Source organism: Capronia epimyces (genome assembly GCF_000585565.1).
Source record: "Capronia epimyces CBS 606.96 chromosome Unknown aczIQ-supercont1.1, whole genome shotgun sequence".
In the NCBI taxonomy this organism is placed as follows: Eukaryota; Fungi; Ascomycota; class Eurotiomycetes; order Chaetothyriales; family Herpotrichiellaceae; genus Capronia; species Capronia epimyces.
This window is the reverse complement of record NW_006912904.1, coordinates 1184746-1202052: the sequence shown is the minus strand read 5'-3', so window position 1 is coordinate 1202052 and position 17307 is coordinate 1184746. Positions and strand designations below refer to the sequence as shown.

General features: G+C 54.9%; 8 protein-coding genes across 8 annotated transcripts in view; 4 read left to right on the top strand and 4 right to left on the bottom strand.

The window, feature by feature from the left end:
- Positions 1–232: 232 nt before the first annotated feature.
- On the bottom strand, positions 233–2603 carry A1O3_00462 (uncharacterized protein; the record flags this gene model as incomplete). The annotated part of the gene is made up of 5 exons (XM_007730612.1): positions 233–939; positions 1092–1211; positions 1322–1574; positions 1643–2367; positions 2462–2603. The coding sequence occupies 5 exons, from the start codon at positions 2601–2603 to the stop codon at positions 233–235; spliced, it is 1947 nt and encodes a 648-aa protein (XP_007728802.1).
- Positions 2604–3190: 587 nt separating this feature from the next.
- On the bottom strand, positions 3191–4193 carry A1O3_00461 (uncharacterized protein; the record flags this gene model as incomplete). The annotated part of the gene is made up of 3 exons (XM_007730611.1): positions 3191–3391; positions 3440–3553; positions 3615–4193. The coding sequence occupies 3 exons, from the start codon at positions 4191–4193 to the stop codon at positions 3191–3193; spliced, it is 894 nt and encodes a 297-aa protein (XP_007728801.1).
- A 741-nt stretch (positions 4194–4934) lies between these two features.
- Positions 4935–6785, top strand: A1O3_00460 (uncharacterized protein; the record flags this gene model as incomplete). The annotated part of the gene is made up of 2 exons (XM_007730610.1): positions 4935–6231; positions 6307–6785. 2 exons carry the CDS (start codon positions 4935–4937, stop codon positions 6783–6785), a joined length of 1776 nt encoding a protein of 591 aa, XP_007728800.1.
- Positions 6786–7542: 757 nt separating this feature from the next.
- On the top strand, positions 7543–9885 carry A1O3_00459 (acetyltransferase; the record flags this gene model as incomplete). The annotated part of the gene is made up of 1 exon (XM_007730609.1): positions 7543–9885. The coding sequence occupies one exon, from the start codon at positions 7543–7545 to the stop codon at positions 9883–9885; it is 2343 nt and encodes a 780-aa protein (XP_007728799.1).
- A 166-nt stretch (positions 9886–10051) lies between these two features.
- On the bottom strand, positions 10052–11785 carry A1O3_00458 (uncharacterized protein; the record flags this gene model as incomplete). The annotated part of the gene is made up of 6 exons (XM_007730608.1): positions 10052–10611; positions 10668–10833; positions 10885–11122; positions 11178–11449; positions 11511–11717; positions 11777–11785. 6 exons carry the CDS (start codon positions 11783–11785, stop codon positions 10052–10054), a joined length of 1452 nt encoding a protein of 483 aa, XP_007728798.1.
- A 1693-nt stretch (positions 11786–13478) lies between these two features.
- Positions 13479–14466, top strand: A1O3_00457 (U2 small nuclear ribonucleoprotein A'; the record flags this gene model as incomplete). Its single annotated transcript, XM_007730607.1, has 3 exons — positions 13479–13557; positions 13675–13976; positions 14101–14466. 3 exons carry the CDS (start codon positions 13479–13481, stop codon positions 14464–14466), a joined length of 747 nt encoding a protein of 248 aa, XP_007728797.1.
- A 424-nt stretch (positions 14467–14890) lies between these two features.
- On the bottom strand, positions 14891–16126 carry A1O3_00456 (uncharacterized protein; the record flags this gene model as incomplete). The annotated part of the gene is made up of 3 exons (XM_007730606.1): positions 14891–15181; positions 15428–15654; positions 15874–16126. 3 exons carry the CDS (start codon positions 16124–16126, stop codon positions 14891–14893), a joined length of 771 nt encoding a protein of 256 aa, XP_007728796.1.
- A 518-nt stretch (positions 16127–16644) lies between these two features.
- A1O3_00455 (uncharacterized protein) overlaps positions 16645–17307 on the top strand; it is a gene marked incomplete at both ends in the record, with an annotated part of 2354 nt that continues 1691 nt past the window's right edge. Inside the window, one exon of the mRNA XM_007730605.1 lies at positions 16645–17256. Within this exon, the coding sequence (XP_007728795.1) occupies positions 16645–17256 (612 nt within the window). The remainder of the gene's footprint in view (positions 17257–17307) is intronic.

The following is a 17307-nucleotide window of genomic DNA, read 5'->3' as shown; positions in this document are numbered from 1 at the left end:
ACTCAATTTGCCTCAGACGCACCGCACATGCTATACAGTCAGAGCGGTGGCATGGCTCAGTCGTCTAATTCTCCCCAATGCTGTTTTAGAGCGGTGGCCTGGCCTCAGTCTTCCAAGTCTCCCCACTGCTGTTTTAGATCTCCGGCTCAGTCAGAGTGGTGGCGTGGCTTAATCGTCCAAGTCTCCCCAATACTGTTTTAGATCTCCGGCTCAGTCAGAGTGGTGGCGTGGCTCAATCGTCCAAGTCTCCCCAATGCTGCTTTAGATCCTCAGCTCTCCAAGTTGCACCCCAGCCGGTCTCGGATTCGATACGATCGTAAATATCCAGAATGGCCTGATGCTCGGCCGGATGGCTCATGACTTGGCCGGCAAGCCAGAGCGGTTGAATGCTGTTGGTCCAACAACCGTGGTGGGCGTTGGAGATGGAGATTGCGCAAATCTGCCGGGCATGCCATAGAATCGAGCGAGATTTCCTCGGCACGGTCTTGGGGATGCGCTGCAACATGAGGAGAGCGGCGGTGTGTTGGAGTTGGTTGCCCGAGATGGCGGCGCCATTCCCAAACAGAACCGTGGGAAATGGGGAACTGCGTCCGTCGGGGAGCCCGCCCCCGCCTGGGTTCAGGGACAATAGCGGCTGCATCTCCAGGGGCCGGAGGGCGTACCATTCCTCCAGGCGATTGAAAAGCAACACCCAGTTTTCCGCATAGTTGGGCTGATCCTCGCCGTAGATCTCGGGCGCACGGTCGCGAGGCTTGGGCGACCCGAACAGAAAGTGCAGGACTCGGCCGACCAGATAACATGCGTAGTTGGCGTGCTCTTCAAACACTTCCAGAGCGCGTGTGCGAAACACGTCGCAATCCAGCTCAAACGACCCGGTTGACATCCACTCGTCGATGGGTATCAGAGTTCTCTCATTGGAGATGAGGCCGCCGCAAAGATCTGGATTGGAGAGAAAGGTCAGGTTAGCAAGAGCACAAGCTAGAAGATCTTGGTGACGATGCGAGGGGCGAATTATCTCCCTCTCCCGCAAATCATCTCCCTCCCTCTGCTAATTCGAGAAAGTAAGACTGGCTGCTGAGTGACTGACATACCCATGCGAGCAAAACACCAAAAGAGAGCTTGTTCGACTCCACCGCTGTCTCCGCGAATATTCATGGCTCTGATAAGAGATGCACAGCCGTCGAGGTGACGACGCCAGGCCTTGGGGGAACCTAGTGCTGGGGTCAGCCGTACGGTCTGGAGTAAAGGCTGGGTCTGGAGTAAGGGCTGGATCTGGAGTAACGGCTGGGTCTGGAGTAAAGGCTAGATCTGGATCCCTTACAGCTCAGCATCTCCAGCACACAGAGAACGACGCATGAAGCCACTACAGTGGCGTTCTTGGTGTGCAGCTCAGGGAGCAATCGGTGGATTGCCTCTTGGTACAAAGCCAGGCTGATGGATGCAGGCAACGATCCATCCTTTCTTTCAAGCTGCCTGGCACTTAATGCGAGCATGGAGAACCGCAAATGCGAACATGTCTTGGCCAGGATTGGAAGCGTGTGTTTGAAGTGCTTCTTAGCGTCAAATTTGTCGAGCTGCAACAGTGTCAGATATAGCCTGGAAAGATGTGCTGTAATATGTTTGTTTGAGACCTCGTACTTACCCAACCGGATATTTCAACAATCCAATTGTTCCAAAGAATGTACTCCTGGTGGGGAGTCAGCTGGATGTTGGTCCCTGAGATTTCTTCAGCCCCGGCAGAATAGGCAAACCGAAATATGGGACCGGGGCCGTCTTGAGGAAGAATGCGAGCGTTGCTGTCATAGTCGGGCCTGCGATCCCCTGGACTGGCCTCGCGACTAGGTTGTGCCGAGCGGGCGGTGATGAAAACGTGGTTTCGTAGCGTGTTGTGGAGTGCCTGGTATCTAGAACCTGGAAGAAAGATGCCGTCATCCGTCAACATGTCAGGCGAAAGCTGGAAGTCTATGTCTTCACCAGCCGGCTCTGGCTCGAAGCCGGCTCCTTCCAAGACGGGGTAATTCTGTCTATTGGATGTGAATAGATCAAGCGATACGTGGGTAGAGCCCGGTAACGAGGTATGCTGTGCGTCGGGTGCGGCTTGCACGAGGCTGCCAGCTAAAGAGGGCGAATGGAGTGGTGCCGCTGAGCTGGGTGACACATCTGCGTGGAACGCTGCGTATAGATGACGATTAGGGAGACTGTCAAGGCCGGCCGTCGCGGTCGCTGCGTCCTGAGCATCGAAGACCGCAAGCTCATGTCGGTCAGGGACGACAGCTTCGTGGACACCATCACTGTCGATGTCTTCTCCCCGGCTGGTACTACTTCTGTGACTGCTGCTGTCGCGGGTCGTGGTATTTGGCGGCGACTCTTCAGCTCTGGTCAACTCGACAGCATGCCGGACGGTCTAAGTACCGTGCATGCTTTTAGCCAAGATCCCACAAGAGACAGCATCTCAAACTACCTTTTTCCGGCTTTCTGTTGGCTTGTCCACGCTCAGACGTGTTGATTTGGAGTTCTCGTCGACGGTCAAAGCATTGTGCGGAAGAAAGCTCAGCGGCCGCGCCCATTGGCACCGCTCGCCAGTCCGGCGGCAATTTGAGCATCTCGGCTTGCACTCATCGCCTGGCGTCTCCTCTCGTCAGCCACACGCATCATCCATCATTGCGGCCTGAAGGACTGTTTGGTTGAGGGCAGGAATGGCCTAACCTACATTTCTTCTTTTTGTGCCGACAATTCACACAGCCCGCCCGCGAACGAGTGCGCCGCGTATTTCTGGTGTCTCTTCCTGGAGACCGTCCGCCGGCAATGCCCTCCATACATGGCGACTGGGAGGGAGGTTTGGGCAAAGCTGCACTGTGAGAGGAGTGTAGGTTTGGTTGTAGGTGAGACCAAGTCTTCTGCCAGATGGACCGCATGCTCCGCAGTTTTACCACGAAAAGCCCTCAAATATACGGTGGGCTCCAGAGACCTAGTGGTATATATGTGGCACTGCCGCAGGCGGCCTGCGTGATCTGATCTGATCTACTTTCTACTATGAGTTACCTACTATATCGTTCATATGTTCAAAAACAAGTGGGAATGGCTGGATACACGGGAAGTGGTTGAAAATGTTCAATTTAGCACACTATCTCACCCAATATAGAAACTCCACGGAAGCCACGCCGAGCGCTCTGCGACTATCCAGAACCATTTATGCGGAAGCGCAATGCCCTCCGTCCACTCTGAGGTCTGCTCCGGTCATAAAACTGCTCCCGGGGCCCAACAGAAACACGATGGGGGCTTTGAAATCTTCTGGAGCCCCCAGACGTCCCAGAAGCGCACCAGCCATCCAGGTCTTCTCGACCTCGGGCTCGGCCTGTAGGAGGGCGTCTGTCATGGCAGTACGGATGTACTGTCTCAAATTAGCCTTAGCGACAATGGAGCAGTAAGGTCAACTTACACCAGGTGACAGGGTGTTGACTCGGATCCCATATTGTCCCCATTCCTGCGCAACTGAACGACACATCTGCTGTACTGCTGCTTTGCTGGAATTGTACGCAGTACAGGTGAGGCCCTATATACCGCGCGTCAGTCACATACGGCCCCCACCCAGGAAAGGTCTCCAGCATCCTTACCCTGTTAGCAATGTTGCCGGACATGGACGCGATCAGAACGATGCTTCCACCGGTGCCGTTGTCGACCATGACTCGGGCTGCCTGCTTGGCTGTCAAGAAGGCGCCGGTCACATTCACCCGCAACATCCGCTCAAAATCTCCGGCAGGATAGTCCAAGGCCGGGACCTTCTGTTGAATGCCCGCGCAGGCCACTGTCCCCTTCAATGGGGCATTGTGCTGCTTTGCTTTGTCATCCACTTCTTTGAACACTCGGGAGAGCTCCTCCTCTTGAGTGATATCACATCGATAATAAGAGGCGGTAAGCCCAGATCGCTTCGCAACTTTCTCCAAACTGGCCCATTCCTCTGTCGACGGTTCCGGGAGGACGTCGAGACAAGCGGCGTGACCACCTGCCTCCACGATGGCTCTGGCCAAGGTGATGCCGAGACCTCGTCCACCACCAGTCACGACCGTGGTTGTGCCTGCTAAGGAGAATAGCTGTTCGGCATTTCTGTTGGCCGCTGTCTGTTGCGTCTCCGGGACGAAATCAGGCAGTGTCGTGTCGCTGACGGCGGATCCTGCAAGAACTCCTGGCGCCATTTGAACAGAAAGTCTTCGCGAAACTGAGGATGTGGTAACAGGTGATGTTTCCTGTTTTACGGCAGGTTTCGTTCAGGTTGTCTAGTAACGTGGGTTGTTGTGACCGTTTTAATGTGGCACGTCCCAGGATCTCCTCTCATCATCGATCCCATGCAGTGCTGCTGCCCATGCACAATTGCCTGCTAGACCCTGGCCGGTTCTAGCCGGTACAGCCTGTGCTCACAGATCCAGGATGATTCTAGGTCCGCGCAGGTGTTGGGGGCCCGCGTGCAATTGATGGTGGCTCATGCGGCTTCAAATGCTGCTTCCGGACATCTGAAGCGACTGTCGCGCCAATTTCCCCCATATTCGGTAAGTGGATGCGCCAACAGGCTTCGGCTTCCCCTGCTCCAAGATTTCCAATCTCACAACCTTCTTCCTGGCAATCCAAGACAGGTCCTTGCCGCGGAATTCTGTTCAGGGTATTCGCTTTGAACCCGGTGGTTTGGATATGTGTTCAGGGTGCCGCCATACCGATCAGATCATAATACGTACGCAATACCACACAAAGCATCCCCGGTGGAGTAAGGTCTGCTAGTGGCCCGGGATGCACGGATACAGGATGCCAGACTTTCCCGCAAAGTCTCACCAATACATTACTCTGAAATCGGAGAACATAGTAAGATCTAGATTCTGCGTTAGTAAGGCAGTTGAAGGCAGCTCTATCTCTTTCAAAACCTGACGCTACCATTTCGAAACACCATGCAGACCAAACACTTCGTCAATGATGCCAACAAGCTGGTTGCAGCGGCCCTGCGATCTCTGGCCATCACTCGGCCAGAACTGACGCTCGATGCCGAGAACAAAGTCCTCTACGCTCCAGAGATCCGCGACGGTGCTTCTCATGTTTCGATCATATCCGGCGGTGGCTCTGGCCACGAGCCATCGTTCACAGGCTTTGTAGGCGAAGGCTTTCTGTCGGCGAGTGTGGCAGGAACCGTGTTCGCGTCTCCGTCGTCGCGGCAGGTTTTGGCAGCCATCGAGAATGTCGATGGATCCAAAGGCGTCTTGGTCACCGTCATGAACTATACCGGCGACGTTTTGAACTTTGGCGTGGCGCTTGAGAAGGCGAAGGCGCGAAATCCCGCACTGCAAATTGAAATGCTGGTCGTAGGTGATGATGTCGGTGTTCCGAGAAGTCGAGCTGGGAAGGTCGGAAGAAGAGGTATCGCTGGCACGGTTCTGGTGCACAAAGTAACTGGAGCCCTGGCTGCTGCAGGGTACGAGCTCCCAGATGTCGTCCGTGTCGGCCGCCTCGTTGCGCAAAACCTGGCCAGCATCGGCGTCAGTCTCAGCCACGTCCATGTCCCAGGGCGACCTCGAGGTGATGCTTCAGCCGAAGGCTTACTAGCTCCCGATGAAGTTGAGATCGGAATGGGCATCCACAACGAGGCTGGCTGTGGGAGGAGCAGTGGCGGCGACGCCGAGCTCCCGTCTGTGGTGTCGGAAATGCTCCGCCAGCTTCTCGACCCCAGTGACGCGGAACGCAACTTTCTCCCAACAAGGACAGCGGAGGCTGTGGTGTTGATCAACAACCTGGGAGCGCTGAGCGTATTGGAGCTTGGTGCCGTGGTGACCGAGGTAGTGGACCAGCTCCAAGGGCAGTACCACATCACGCCTGTTAGAGTTTTTGCTGGGACGTTCATGACCAGCTTGGACGGACCAGGTTTCTCGGTCACATTGCTCAACATGGTGGATACGGGAGTCAAAATGAGCCTGCTCGAGTTGCTCGATGCACCAAGCAACGTCACCGGCTGGCAGGTGCCGGAAAGACGAGACATTTCGTCGGGCAAGCGTGGAGATAAAACTGGCACCACTTCCAAGACAGACTCACCAAAATCGGAGCAGGAATGCCTCCTCGAATGCGACTTGGAAATGGCACAACGTCGACTCGAGCACGGTTTGAAGACCATCATCGCCGCCGAACCAGAAGTCACAAAGTACGACAGTATCGTGGGTGATGGAGACTGTGGCACAACGCTCAAGCGCGGGGCGGAAGGTGAGTACAACTGAAAAGAAACCACACCAGTGAGATTGGGTGAGCCACGAGAAGCTGACGTGTTCCTCTATATAGCCGTGTTGAACAGTCTGTCAACCTACCCGCCGAAGAACATCATCGCTCTGCTCGACCAGGTCGCCGCCGCAGTCGAAGATTCAATGGATGGCACCTCTGGCGCGCTGTATGCCATCTTCTTGAACAGCTTGACGCACTACTTCAAGCTGTATGCCAACCAGAAGGCGACTGTCGACACCAAGTTCTGGACCGAAGCGCTGGCATCGACTCTCTCTGCGTTGGCCAAGTACACGCCGGCCCAGGTCGGCGATAGGACCTTGGTGGATGCACTGCTGCCTTTCGCCCATGCGTTACAATCGACAGGCAATCTGCAACAAGCCTCGCAGGCGGCCAAAGATGGCGCTGCAAAGACAGCGTCCATGCGTCCCGGGCTGGGAAGAACCGTCTACATTGGCAATGACGAATCCTGGTTCGGCAAGATTCCAGATCCGGGAGCCTGGGGTTTGAGCAAGTTTTTTGACGGCCTGGCTCAGCAGTAGATGACTCTATGCTGCCAAAAGGTACCAGCATAGCTAGTGTACGCGTGTCGTCATTTGACGGTAGAGGTGTTTGGAGGACCAATCTTTTGTCACTGAAATAGGTTCCCATGAGAGGAGTGGTGGGATCAGGAACAGGAAAAGCATATGGTTTCATCGAGCAGCCAAGGGATAGAGGAGAGTGTTTTCCTAAATGGTACAGACCGCCCTATTCTTTTGTTATGTCTATATTTCTGCTGCAAGAGCATGAGGAAGCTTTCGGCGCGGTGCCGCAGAGATATGGGATGCTCGGGTTCGAAGAGGTCAGAAATCCTAGCCCTGGCTCAGTAAGGGCAATTTGCGCAGCCACCGCTATGAGTGCTGTAGTGACTGTATTTCCGTTTGTGTCGGCCTCATCGACAGGAAACCTGGATGCCATTCGAGGCAATTGCCTCGTCCACAGGGACACAATATTGAAGAGATGTAGGTACAGTATGGGCACTGGAGAGGTCAAGAGATGGCGCACAGTAGATCGCTGCTTGAGGCTTAGGAGGCTTGTCGCGGGGGAGTCTCGGACTCCGCAGTACCCCAGATTGCGTATTGCCTTGTACCTGCCTCGGTGGTTTGATATTCTAGCTGCGATTCCCAGCCTCAGGAGCCCTGAAGACGCGTTTACATCCCTTCTAATTTGTTCCAGCCGGGACATGGACATGTCTTTGGTTTTGGCACTCTCTAGCTAGCATCCTTGGGTGTAAGCCTGCCTGCACTCTTCACCAGCACCATGACAGACCTGGTTCGGCCGGAGGGCAAACTCCCCACCAAGGATGAGCTCGAAGACCACAGTATCCTGTCGCGGATGGCCCGTTTCCGCAAGAATCCGTTCAACTTTGCCCACGAGATCTCGCTCTTCGTACGCGGTGTCGGATGGCGAGGATACAATCATGTCATCGGACAACCAGCCTTCTACCCGGGCTACACCGCCAACGTCAAGTCTGCAGTCATGGCTTCTCCGATCCTGCGACGAAAGATCATCGAGCTGACCGAGGCCCGCTTGAAAGTGGAAGAGGAGGAATATCTTCTTGGTAGGGATACTTCGACGTACTTGAAAGAGAGGGAGAAGCGCAGGCATGAGATCACGTCGCAGTTGATCGAGATCACTGGAGACATGGTCGACAACACGATGTGCAAGATGGAGAGCAAACCCTACCTCCGAACCGCCTTCTACGTGGTCACCCAGCTGCTCACTAGAGCTTACAGCGCGATTCATGTCTCCGAAGCCGAGGTGAAGAGGTTGCGAGAGGTTGCGGCTCAAGCTGCAGCGAGGAACCAATCCATCATATTCCTACCGCGACACACCAGCCATATCGATTATGTCACCCTGCACTTGGTGTGCTATCGCCTTGGCCTGACCTTGCCTGTCGTCGTGGCTGGCGACAACCTGAACTTTCCTCTTGTCGGCAGCTTCCTGCAAAGCGTGGGGGCAATGTGGATCAGGCGTAGTTTCGACAACGATCAGCTGTACACGACTCTTGTCCAGGCCTACCTGGATACGCTTCTCCAGAAAGGTTACAACCTAGAATGCTTCATCGAAGGGACCAGGAGCCGGACGGGGAAATTGTTGCAACCTCGCTTTGGGATTTTGAGCTTTCTACTCGATTCCGTCCTCTCAGGCCGGACAGAGGATGCTTACATATGTCCAGTGTCGTTGCAGTACGACAAGGTCATTGAAGTTGATTCATATGTGAGCGAGTTGTTGGGGAAGCCCAAAGAAAAGGAAAACCTAGGTGCCTTCCTTTCCTCGTCCAAGGTCTTGTCCCTTAACCTGGGTAGAATCGACTGCAGGTTTCACGAGCCATGGAGCCTGAAAGAATTCATTGAGGAACAGCAACGACGCGAAGATTCGCCAGTGCCAACTTCGGCCGAATCGACCGACCCTGCAACCAGGGTCCGGTTATTGCGCACTCTGGGATACAAGGTTCTTTCCGACATCAATGCGGCCTCTGTTATCATGCCGACTGCCTTGGTCGGCACAGTTCTCCTCACTCTCCGGGGCCGTGGTGTGGGCAAATCAGAGCTGATACGCCGGGTCGATTGGCTGTGCGCAAGGACTCGGGCCAACGGAGGCAAAGTGGCAGATTTCCACGGAATGCCAACTTCGTATGTGGTCGAACGAGCTCTCGAGGTTCTGGGCCCGAAGCTGGTCGGTACAGTGGAGGGTCTAGCTGAAGACACGTACTACGCCGTGGATCGTTTCCAACTATCATTCTACCGAAACATGACCATCCACCTGTTTATCTCCGAGGCTCTCATCGCTGCGGCCTTGTACACCAAGGTCAAACAGGGTGGCGGCAGCGCGAATCAACGGGTGGCAGACACCGAGTTGACTCAAAAGGTCACGTTTTTATCCCAGCTATTCCGTGGAGAGTTCATTTTCCCAGCAGGACAGGGTCTAAGGCACAACCTCGAGAATGCCTTGCAAGGCTTACTGCACGACAATGTGCTCCAGGCAACAGAGGACAGCGGTGAACGATGGATTGGCTTGTCGGACGCCGAGCGAAAACTCGGACGAGAGAATTTCGATTTCTATTGCTTTTTGATCTGGCCTTTCGTGGATGGCGCCTGGCTTGGTGCTGTATCTTTGCTGGTGTTGGTGCCACCGGCGGATTCGTCAACTGCTTGGATCGACATGCCAAAGGCTCAGAGTACCGCTCAACTTGTCGGACGGACCCTATACCATCAAGGCGACCTCTCGTATTACGAGGCCATCAACAAAGAGTCCCTCAAGAACGCCTACAGCCGGTTCCAAGAAGAAGGCATTATCCTTGTGGCCAAAGGCAAAGATTCGAAAAGCCCGAGTATGGTCCGGCTCGCTCCTGACTGGATGCCGGAACGAGATCCGACCACAGGGGAGTTGAGAGTATCTGGGCGCCTGTGGGACTTCATCGAGGCGATTGCATTGCACCGAAGAGAGGGCAAGAACCGAAGGGACGGTGCAGCAGTTTCGATTCGGGTGCTATCGCTAACCGCCAGACTGAACAAAGAGATGTTCGAGAATACTGAAGTGTCCTTGGTCGAAGCGGCGCAGGTGGCAGTTAAAGACGGGAGACGACGGTCCAGATTATGAATTACGACCCGCAGATTGTATATGAATGCATCAATACTACTATTAGAGGTACCTACCAGCTATCCAATGCTCGGCATGACGCTTAGAGATGGATCTTGGTGAGTTATGTTTGAGTCTAGCACGCACCCCGCTGGCCAGTGGTAGCTACTCAGTTGTGAAATTCTCCTCAAGCGGTCACTGGTTCTGGCTCCACCGACGCCGTCTTCTTTTCGGTTTCGTTCGGAGGAGTGGAAGGGGTCGAGACCAGCTTCGTTTCGTGGGTCATGCCGCTATGCTCAAACAAGGACCAGTCGCCAACCTCCTCGTCGAAGAATTGATCCTCGTCTATGCCACGGATCTCGGCTTCCTCGCTCACGCGAAGGGCCATGAATGGGATATACTTGCCGATGACCTTCATTATGAGAAGAAGGCAGAGTGAGACGGTGAAGGAGTAGCTGGAGATAGCGGCGATGTCGGCCAGCTGTCTGGCAACCTGGGCACCGACCCCGTCGACACCGCCCGGCGCGTCAGTGGAGCCGTCGAGCAGTGACACCGATGACGATGCGAAGATACCCGTGAGGAAGGAGCCGACAATTCCGCCAATGCCGTGAAGCTTGAAGACATCCATGCCCTCATCTATGTGAAGCCAGTCGTTGACATCTTGAAGAGCAGCGCAGACCATGGCGGTGATGAGGCCAATCGCAGCAGCAAGCCAGACCGACACGTAACCGGCGGCTGGGGTGATACCTAGTCGACGTCAGTTTTCAAGGACCCTGCGCTCTACTCCTCGGGGCCACACATACCGACAAGGCCAGCAATTGCACCTTCACAGGCACCCACCAGGGAAAGCTTTCCCTTGTTCCGGATCATATCAACTACGGACCATCCAATGACGCCCATCCCCGCGGACACGTTTGTGTTCCAGGCTGCGAAGAAGGCGCGAACAGTCGCATTCAAAGTGCTGCCACCCTGCGCCTTGTCAGCCACCGCGTGTCACATGGAGGATTGGCGGCCACCTACGTTAAAGCCATACCAGCCGAACCAGATAAGGGAGGTGCCAATGAAAACCATGGAAAGGTTGTGCGGTCTCATTGCAGACCTCTGGCCGTGAAGCTTTCTCTTTCCCAGGACCAGGGCGTACGCGAGCGCCGAGCATCCGCTGGCGACGTGGACTGGCCCGCCTCCCGCGTAATCAAGGGATGGGAGGTTGTACAGCCAGCCATTGCCGTTCCAGGTCCAGCATGCAATCGGACAGTACCTGGCGTGACGCGATTAGTGACTCGATCTCAGAAGGATTGCACGGGCGAACTTACACAATAGTCGCCCACCAGAAGCCGAAAAATAGAGATGGGATGATCCGACCACGCTCAAAAGCCCCACCGACCACGATCATTACCGTGCAGATGCAAAACAGCAACTGGTAGAGACAGAAGACGATTTCCGGCAAATACGGGCTCCCGGGGGATGGCGCCGCCGTGACATTCTTCATGCCGAAGTTGGCCAGGTCTCCAATGAAGGGGCCAGCGGTACGGGAGTAGGCCAGGGAATAGCCCCAGAACATCCATTGGAAGCAGATGACTCCAATCTGCGAGTGAGCGCGGGATCAGCATCCGAAATTGTGACGGCATGAACAGGGCACGACCTACCACTCCAAAGGACTGGTACAGCATAGCCAGGGCGGACTTCCTGCGGGCCAGTCCTCCGTACAACAGACCAAGACCGGGAATAATCATCCAGACGAGATAGGCGCAGATGCCGATGTATACGGCATGGTACTCGAAGCCGGCGAATTGTGCGTTGACGTCAACCTCATGGGTGTTGCCGCCGTTGGCCGCCGAAGGGTCGAATTCGGGCTAGATGAAGCAGTTAGTGGGAAGGAGACGACAACAGCAAGGGAACTGGCTCGACATACAGGATCCATGTCTGCTTGAGGGGCCGCTGAAAAGGGGTCAGTCTCCTACGACTATTAACTGTCTGGCAAGGAAAACGCAAGAGAGGAATCGTGGCAAGGAGGGTGACAATCTGGGGAGGTACATATAGTATATACTATGTATCATTCCCCTCCAGGCCCCCTTCTTGGGCCATGAGAATACGGGGCGTGCCGTGACAGGGCGCCATGGGACGACTCATTGGATGGCGACCACTGCAGTGCACCGACTACTGGGCGAGAACTCGAGCCAGATTCTGATCAGACCGGCGAAGTCCACCTTTCGGGAGAGATAGATAGAAACTATGCTGTGTGCAGTAGTCCCTTTGTGTTAGAAATTACTAGTCGACACGGTTAGTGCTGATTGTCGAGATGCGATTGACAATTCGGATTTCTGCAGCATACCCAAGGCTGGAGCGGAAGACACGCCATTGGTCAGAGACAAGACTCAGATTCGGCCAAGGCTGTTATCAGTTCCTGTGGAGTTTGGCCTCGTGAACGTTTGCGCTCGCCTCGCTTGACGTCCTTGGCAGCGGAGTCGGATGAGGCTTGAACTGATTGATGGCTACATGTAAGGAGTACGGAGTACCTATCAATGTGGGTGGGAAGATAAGGCACCGGGTGAGGAGACTCCTGGTACGTACGCCTGGGGAATCTTCCCTAGGTACAGAGTACTCTGTGATCCCTAGGTACGTTTAAACATAAGGTATGTCGCCAGCTATTAATAATTCGATAGAGGACAGACAGTACGGGGGACATAGTATAGCATCTATCTCGCTGCTTCGGTTTAGCGCTGCATCTCGACTCCTCGCTGGCAGAGTTCCCGGGACATGCCTACCTTACGGCAAATAAACGAGACTCAGACTCGGTTTGGCATAGGTAGGTAGCCAGCAGTTGAGGTACTTTGGGTACTTGGGTACTTGAATGGACTTCAGTTGCGCCCTTCAAGTGCGGCCTTCAGTTGCCCTTCACTTGCAGTGCCCGGATTCAATTGCGAAATGCGGTAACGGCGCCAAGACGGGACCTCGGGGCGTGTCGGCCTTGGCAGGCGAGACCCCACCGAGTCACGTGCATGAGGGTTCCCTAGTCTGATATCAGGCGAACAGTGGTACCTACCTACCTTAGGTAGAGTACCATGATGTTAGGTACCTTACGGAGTACACGGTGACACGAATACTCCTACGTTCATGCGACTCTGCTCGTACATTTCCAAAAGTACACTATACACCGAAGCGAACCCTTCCTCGAATCTGTAGCCCCGTCCGACTACGACCACGTGACAGATACAGCAGATATTGAATTCTAAGTTAATTGCACCCCATTGCTGATAATAATAGGGCCTAGACAGGAGATAATATAGCCGAAGCCAGAAGTTCCAGGTATTGACTGTACCTGACCTTTTCGGAAATCCTCACGAGCTTTGTATTCGTTCATTCGCTCAACAGTCACAGTCAACGACAACTTCGTCTGCGGTCTCTCCGCTGCGCCGTAAGCCTCCCAAACAGCTTCGTCTACAGTCTCCCTACTGCGCCGTAAGCCCCCCAATCCGACGGCGACCAATCAAATGGCCTGCGCAAAATCTCAAAACGCGCAGCCTTCAAGTACCGTCGTGGAACAAATGCCACCCCCATCCTCTCTGGCCCTGGCGTGCTGAGGACCAACAAGGCACGACCTCACCACCGCAACAATGAGGCTGACGGCCGACCTCATCCACAATTCCCTGTCGTACCTCAACCCCCTGAAAGAGCGCGAGCTCGACCTGCGAGGTAAGTCTGAAAAGAGCCGATGCTACACTTTGAACCTGTACCTTCTTGTTTCGAGTATTCAGAATGGCCCGAGCAGAGCATAGTTGACCACACCCCTTTCTATTCTTCGCCATGTAGGCCACAAAATCCCCACGATTGAGAACCTGGGCGCCGCCGGCCCGCACGATGCCATCGACTTCACCGACAACGACATCGCCACACTCACGAATTTCCCGCTGTCCCCGCGGCTGAACACGCTCTTATGTGCACGGAACCGCATCCAAGGCGTCGACAAGAGAATCGCCGAACAGATCCCGAATCTGATCAGCCTGGTCTTGACGGCGAATCACGTCAAGGAGCTCGCCGACCTGGAAGGCCTGAGTGGGTGTGCAAGACTGACGCATTTGAGTTTGCTGGAGAACCCGGTGACGAGAAAAGAGGTGAGATTGCACGCGGACAATATGATATACTTTCTCGGACATGTGTTATACTTGCTTGGGAGACTGGATCTTAATCTGGGATTGATAACGTGCGCGGGACTTGGTCAGCTAACTTATGTTGCAGCACTACCGACTCTATCTGATCTGGACAATCCCGTCTTTGAGGTTTCTCGATTTCCAGAAGGTCCGAGACGCCGAACGTGAGCAGGCCAGAGACCTGTTCGGCACGGCAGACGCGCCGACCGACCTGGCGGCCAGGATCAAGGGCGTCAAGAGTCGAACGTTCGACGTGGCCGGAACGGGGGTCAACGGCAAGGCGGAGGGGGCCAGAAAAGGCGTGCGGACCCAGTTGACGGAATCGGAGAAGAAGAGGGTGCAGGAACTGATCAAGAGCGCAAAGAGCTTGGCTGAAATCACCCGCATTGAAAAGGATCTGGCTGAAGGAAGGATCCCTGCTGGCGCGGCCGACGCTGATCGAATGGTGTCATGAATGAAATATGGCCCGAGATCCCAGAATCGCGAACAGTTGTGATTGCTGTGGTCTAAAACTGAAACGCGAACAGATGGGATTGCTGTGGTCCAAAACTGAAACCCCGGCCCAAGGCTACGAGGGGCCCAGCTGGTGGCTGATGGCTGAGGGCTGATGATGGCACTATGCAAATGCTGTCGCGAACTCGCGCTCATACTAACTAGTGTGTAGTATAAGCAATCAGATGCGAAATGATCAATGATATCCAACCCTCTCTATGTCTATGTCTATGTCTATGTCTATCTCTATATCTATCTCTATTCATATCTCTATATCTATCCGGCGTGAAACACCCAGCCCCTCCAAGACCCAGGACGAACACCGGCCTTCCCCCTCCCCCTCCAAGACAGAAGACGAACACCGCCCGTCTACCCTCCCTTCCATCCTATTGTTCCAGCAAGAACTTCAAAAACGCCTGGCTGACAACCAAGCCGTCGTGCGGCAAGGCCACTTTGCCCGAGTGCTCTTGGAAGGCCTTGTCGTCGAAAACTCCCGTGGCGTGCCTCGTGTTGACGATTTCGGTCATGATCTCCTGGTTGAATTCCGGGTGCCCTTGGACCGTGAACAGTCGTTTGGCCACGTACATGCCCTGCACTTTGCACACGGGAGACGAGCCCAGCGCCTCGACACCTTCCGGGTAGGTGAAGACACAGTCGCGGTGCATCTGGTGTAGTCGCTGGAAGCGTGTCAGTGAGCACTCCAGAATATTATCTATGCTCAGCCGGAATCTGTCTCTGGGTGTTGTGTCCATTGACAGTTACCCAGCTTGGATCATTCCATTGACAGTCACCCAGCTTGGATCATTCCATCGACAGTCACCCGGCTTGGATCATTCCATTGGCAGTCACCCGGCTTGGACCATTGCTGGCGTCTTGATCGCAGGCGCAGGTACTTGGACAGACAGGGACAGGCACAAACTTACCAGCGTGTCAACCCCGAAAATCTCCTTGCCTTTGGCCGACAGCTGGATTTGGTTCACCGCCGCCTCCCATCCCTGCGGATTGCGTCCGACCCCGACCTTCAAGGCCCGGCCGACAATCTGGTGGCCAAAGCAGACACCGATGACGCGCACGTTGGTCTCGGTGAGGATTTTGGTGGTGTAGTCGACGAGCTTGTTGATCCACGGCGTATCGGCGAACGAGTCATGTTCTGGACAGCAGCAGAAACACCACGCCGGTTAGCGATCCACGTCTTGCTTGAGAGTAGGTAACCAATCTGGCCTTTCCTTCATCCATCATCCATGCTCGAGCGGGAAGCAATTCAACCCCGTCACACTCTACACTCGTGTCCGCGACTTCTATCCAACACTGACCTTATCTTCCTCTCTGCTACTACTGATAAGGGGAGAAAGCGACAGGGATGACTCACTAGAACCTGTGATCAAGATGGCATCGACCGTAGCGGGATCCGGATACTTTTCCGGCTCAAGTTCGACCTGCCATCGCGTCAACTCGAAGCCCGTGTCGGGATCGAGATCGGGACTGTTCAAGGCCCTGGCTCCAGCGCGGAGGAGGAATTCAAACACGCCGCCGTAGCCTTGGAACTTCTTCTTGGTCTGGGGCAGCGGCGTGTCACATTCGAGGATGGCGATGCGGAGCGGACGGGCGACTTTGAGGTTCATTTTGGGCTGAGGCTCGGGCAAGCGCTGTGGCTGTGGCTGTTGCGATTCTAGGGATGGCGATGGCGATGACGGCGCGGGGAAACGAGCGTCGTGGCTGATTGCAGTTGTGGTCGAGCTGTCGTCGCCCTGCGCTAGAATTACGCCTTTGCGACTACATGAGGGGCATGCGCTGATTGGTGCTGCTGGATTACGTGATCTTCAACGTCCACAGACTTGCATCCAACTATGAATTTCTTCCACGTCTTGACCGCCATTATTGCAGCTTGGGCTCCCAGCAAGCTCTGCTCCTGCACGTCTCTTCTCTCGACTGACAGCTCGTGGGATTCTGTCATCTAGATCAGGACCAGAGCCGCCAGCTCGAAGATAGCTCGGCCGCTCCATCGCCATCACCATCACCATCGTGGTCAACTATTCACTATACCATATACCAGCCTGTCTCCCCCACATCAATCGTGTTGCTCTGTGACTCCCAGCCTCAGCCGAGCGTCTTCACCTTTTCACATGGCTCTAACGGCGTCATGCCAAGCCAGACCAAGGACAAACGACCACTGCCAGTGATCGACCCGGCCGCAACACAAGGCCTGAACTCCCTCGGTGAGCCGGGCCTCGAAGAACACCATGCTCATCCACCCACCGAAACCACAGGTCTTCTGGCCAGGCCCCATGATTCCAGCAATGGTGCCAGCGAGAAACCGGCCAACGTCCACTACCGCAACATTTCGGGCCCCCGCTTCTTCTTCCTCTTCGGCAGCATCACGTTTGGCTCGACCATTGCCTTCTTCGACAGCACCTTGATGGCGTCGGCCCATCCCGTCATCACGTCCTACTTCCATGCCTCCAACGCAGCGTCGTGGGTCAGCACTGTCTTTTACTTGACATCCACCGTCTTTCAGCCACTCTACGGCCGCTTGTCTGACACCATTGGCCGGCGCCCGGTGTACTTGGTCGCCATCGTATTGTTCTTCGCGAGCACGGTATGGTGCGGCGCGGCGGCTGACATAGGCAGTTTTATTGCTGCCCGTGCCGCCTGTGGATTGGGTGCCGGCGGTGTCATTGCCTTGTCCGGCATCCTGACCAGTGATGTGGTCAAGATCGAATATCGAGGCATCTATCAGAGTTACTTCAACATGGTATGTCTGGAGCTTCTGGTTTTCTTGTTGTGATCCAGACTCACCAATTCC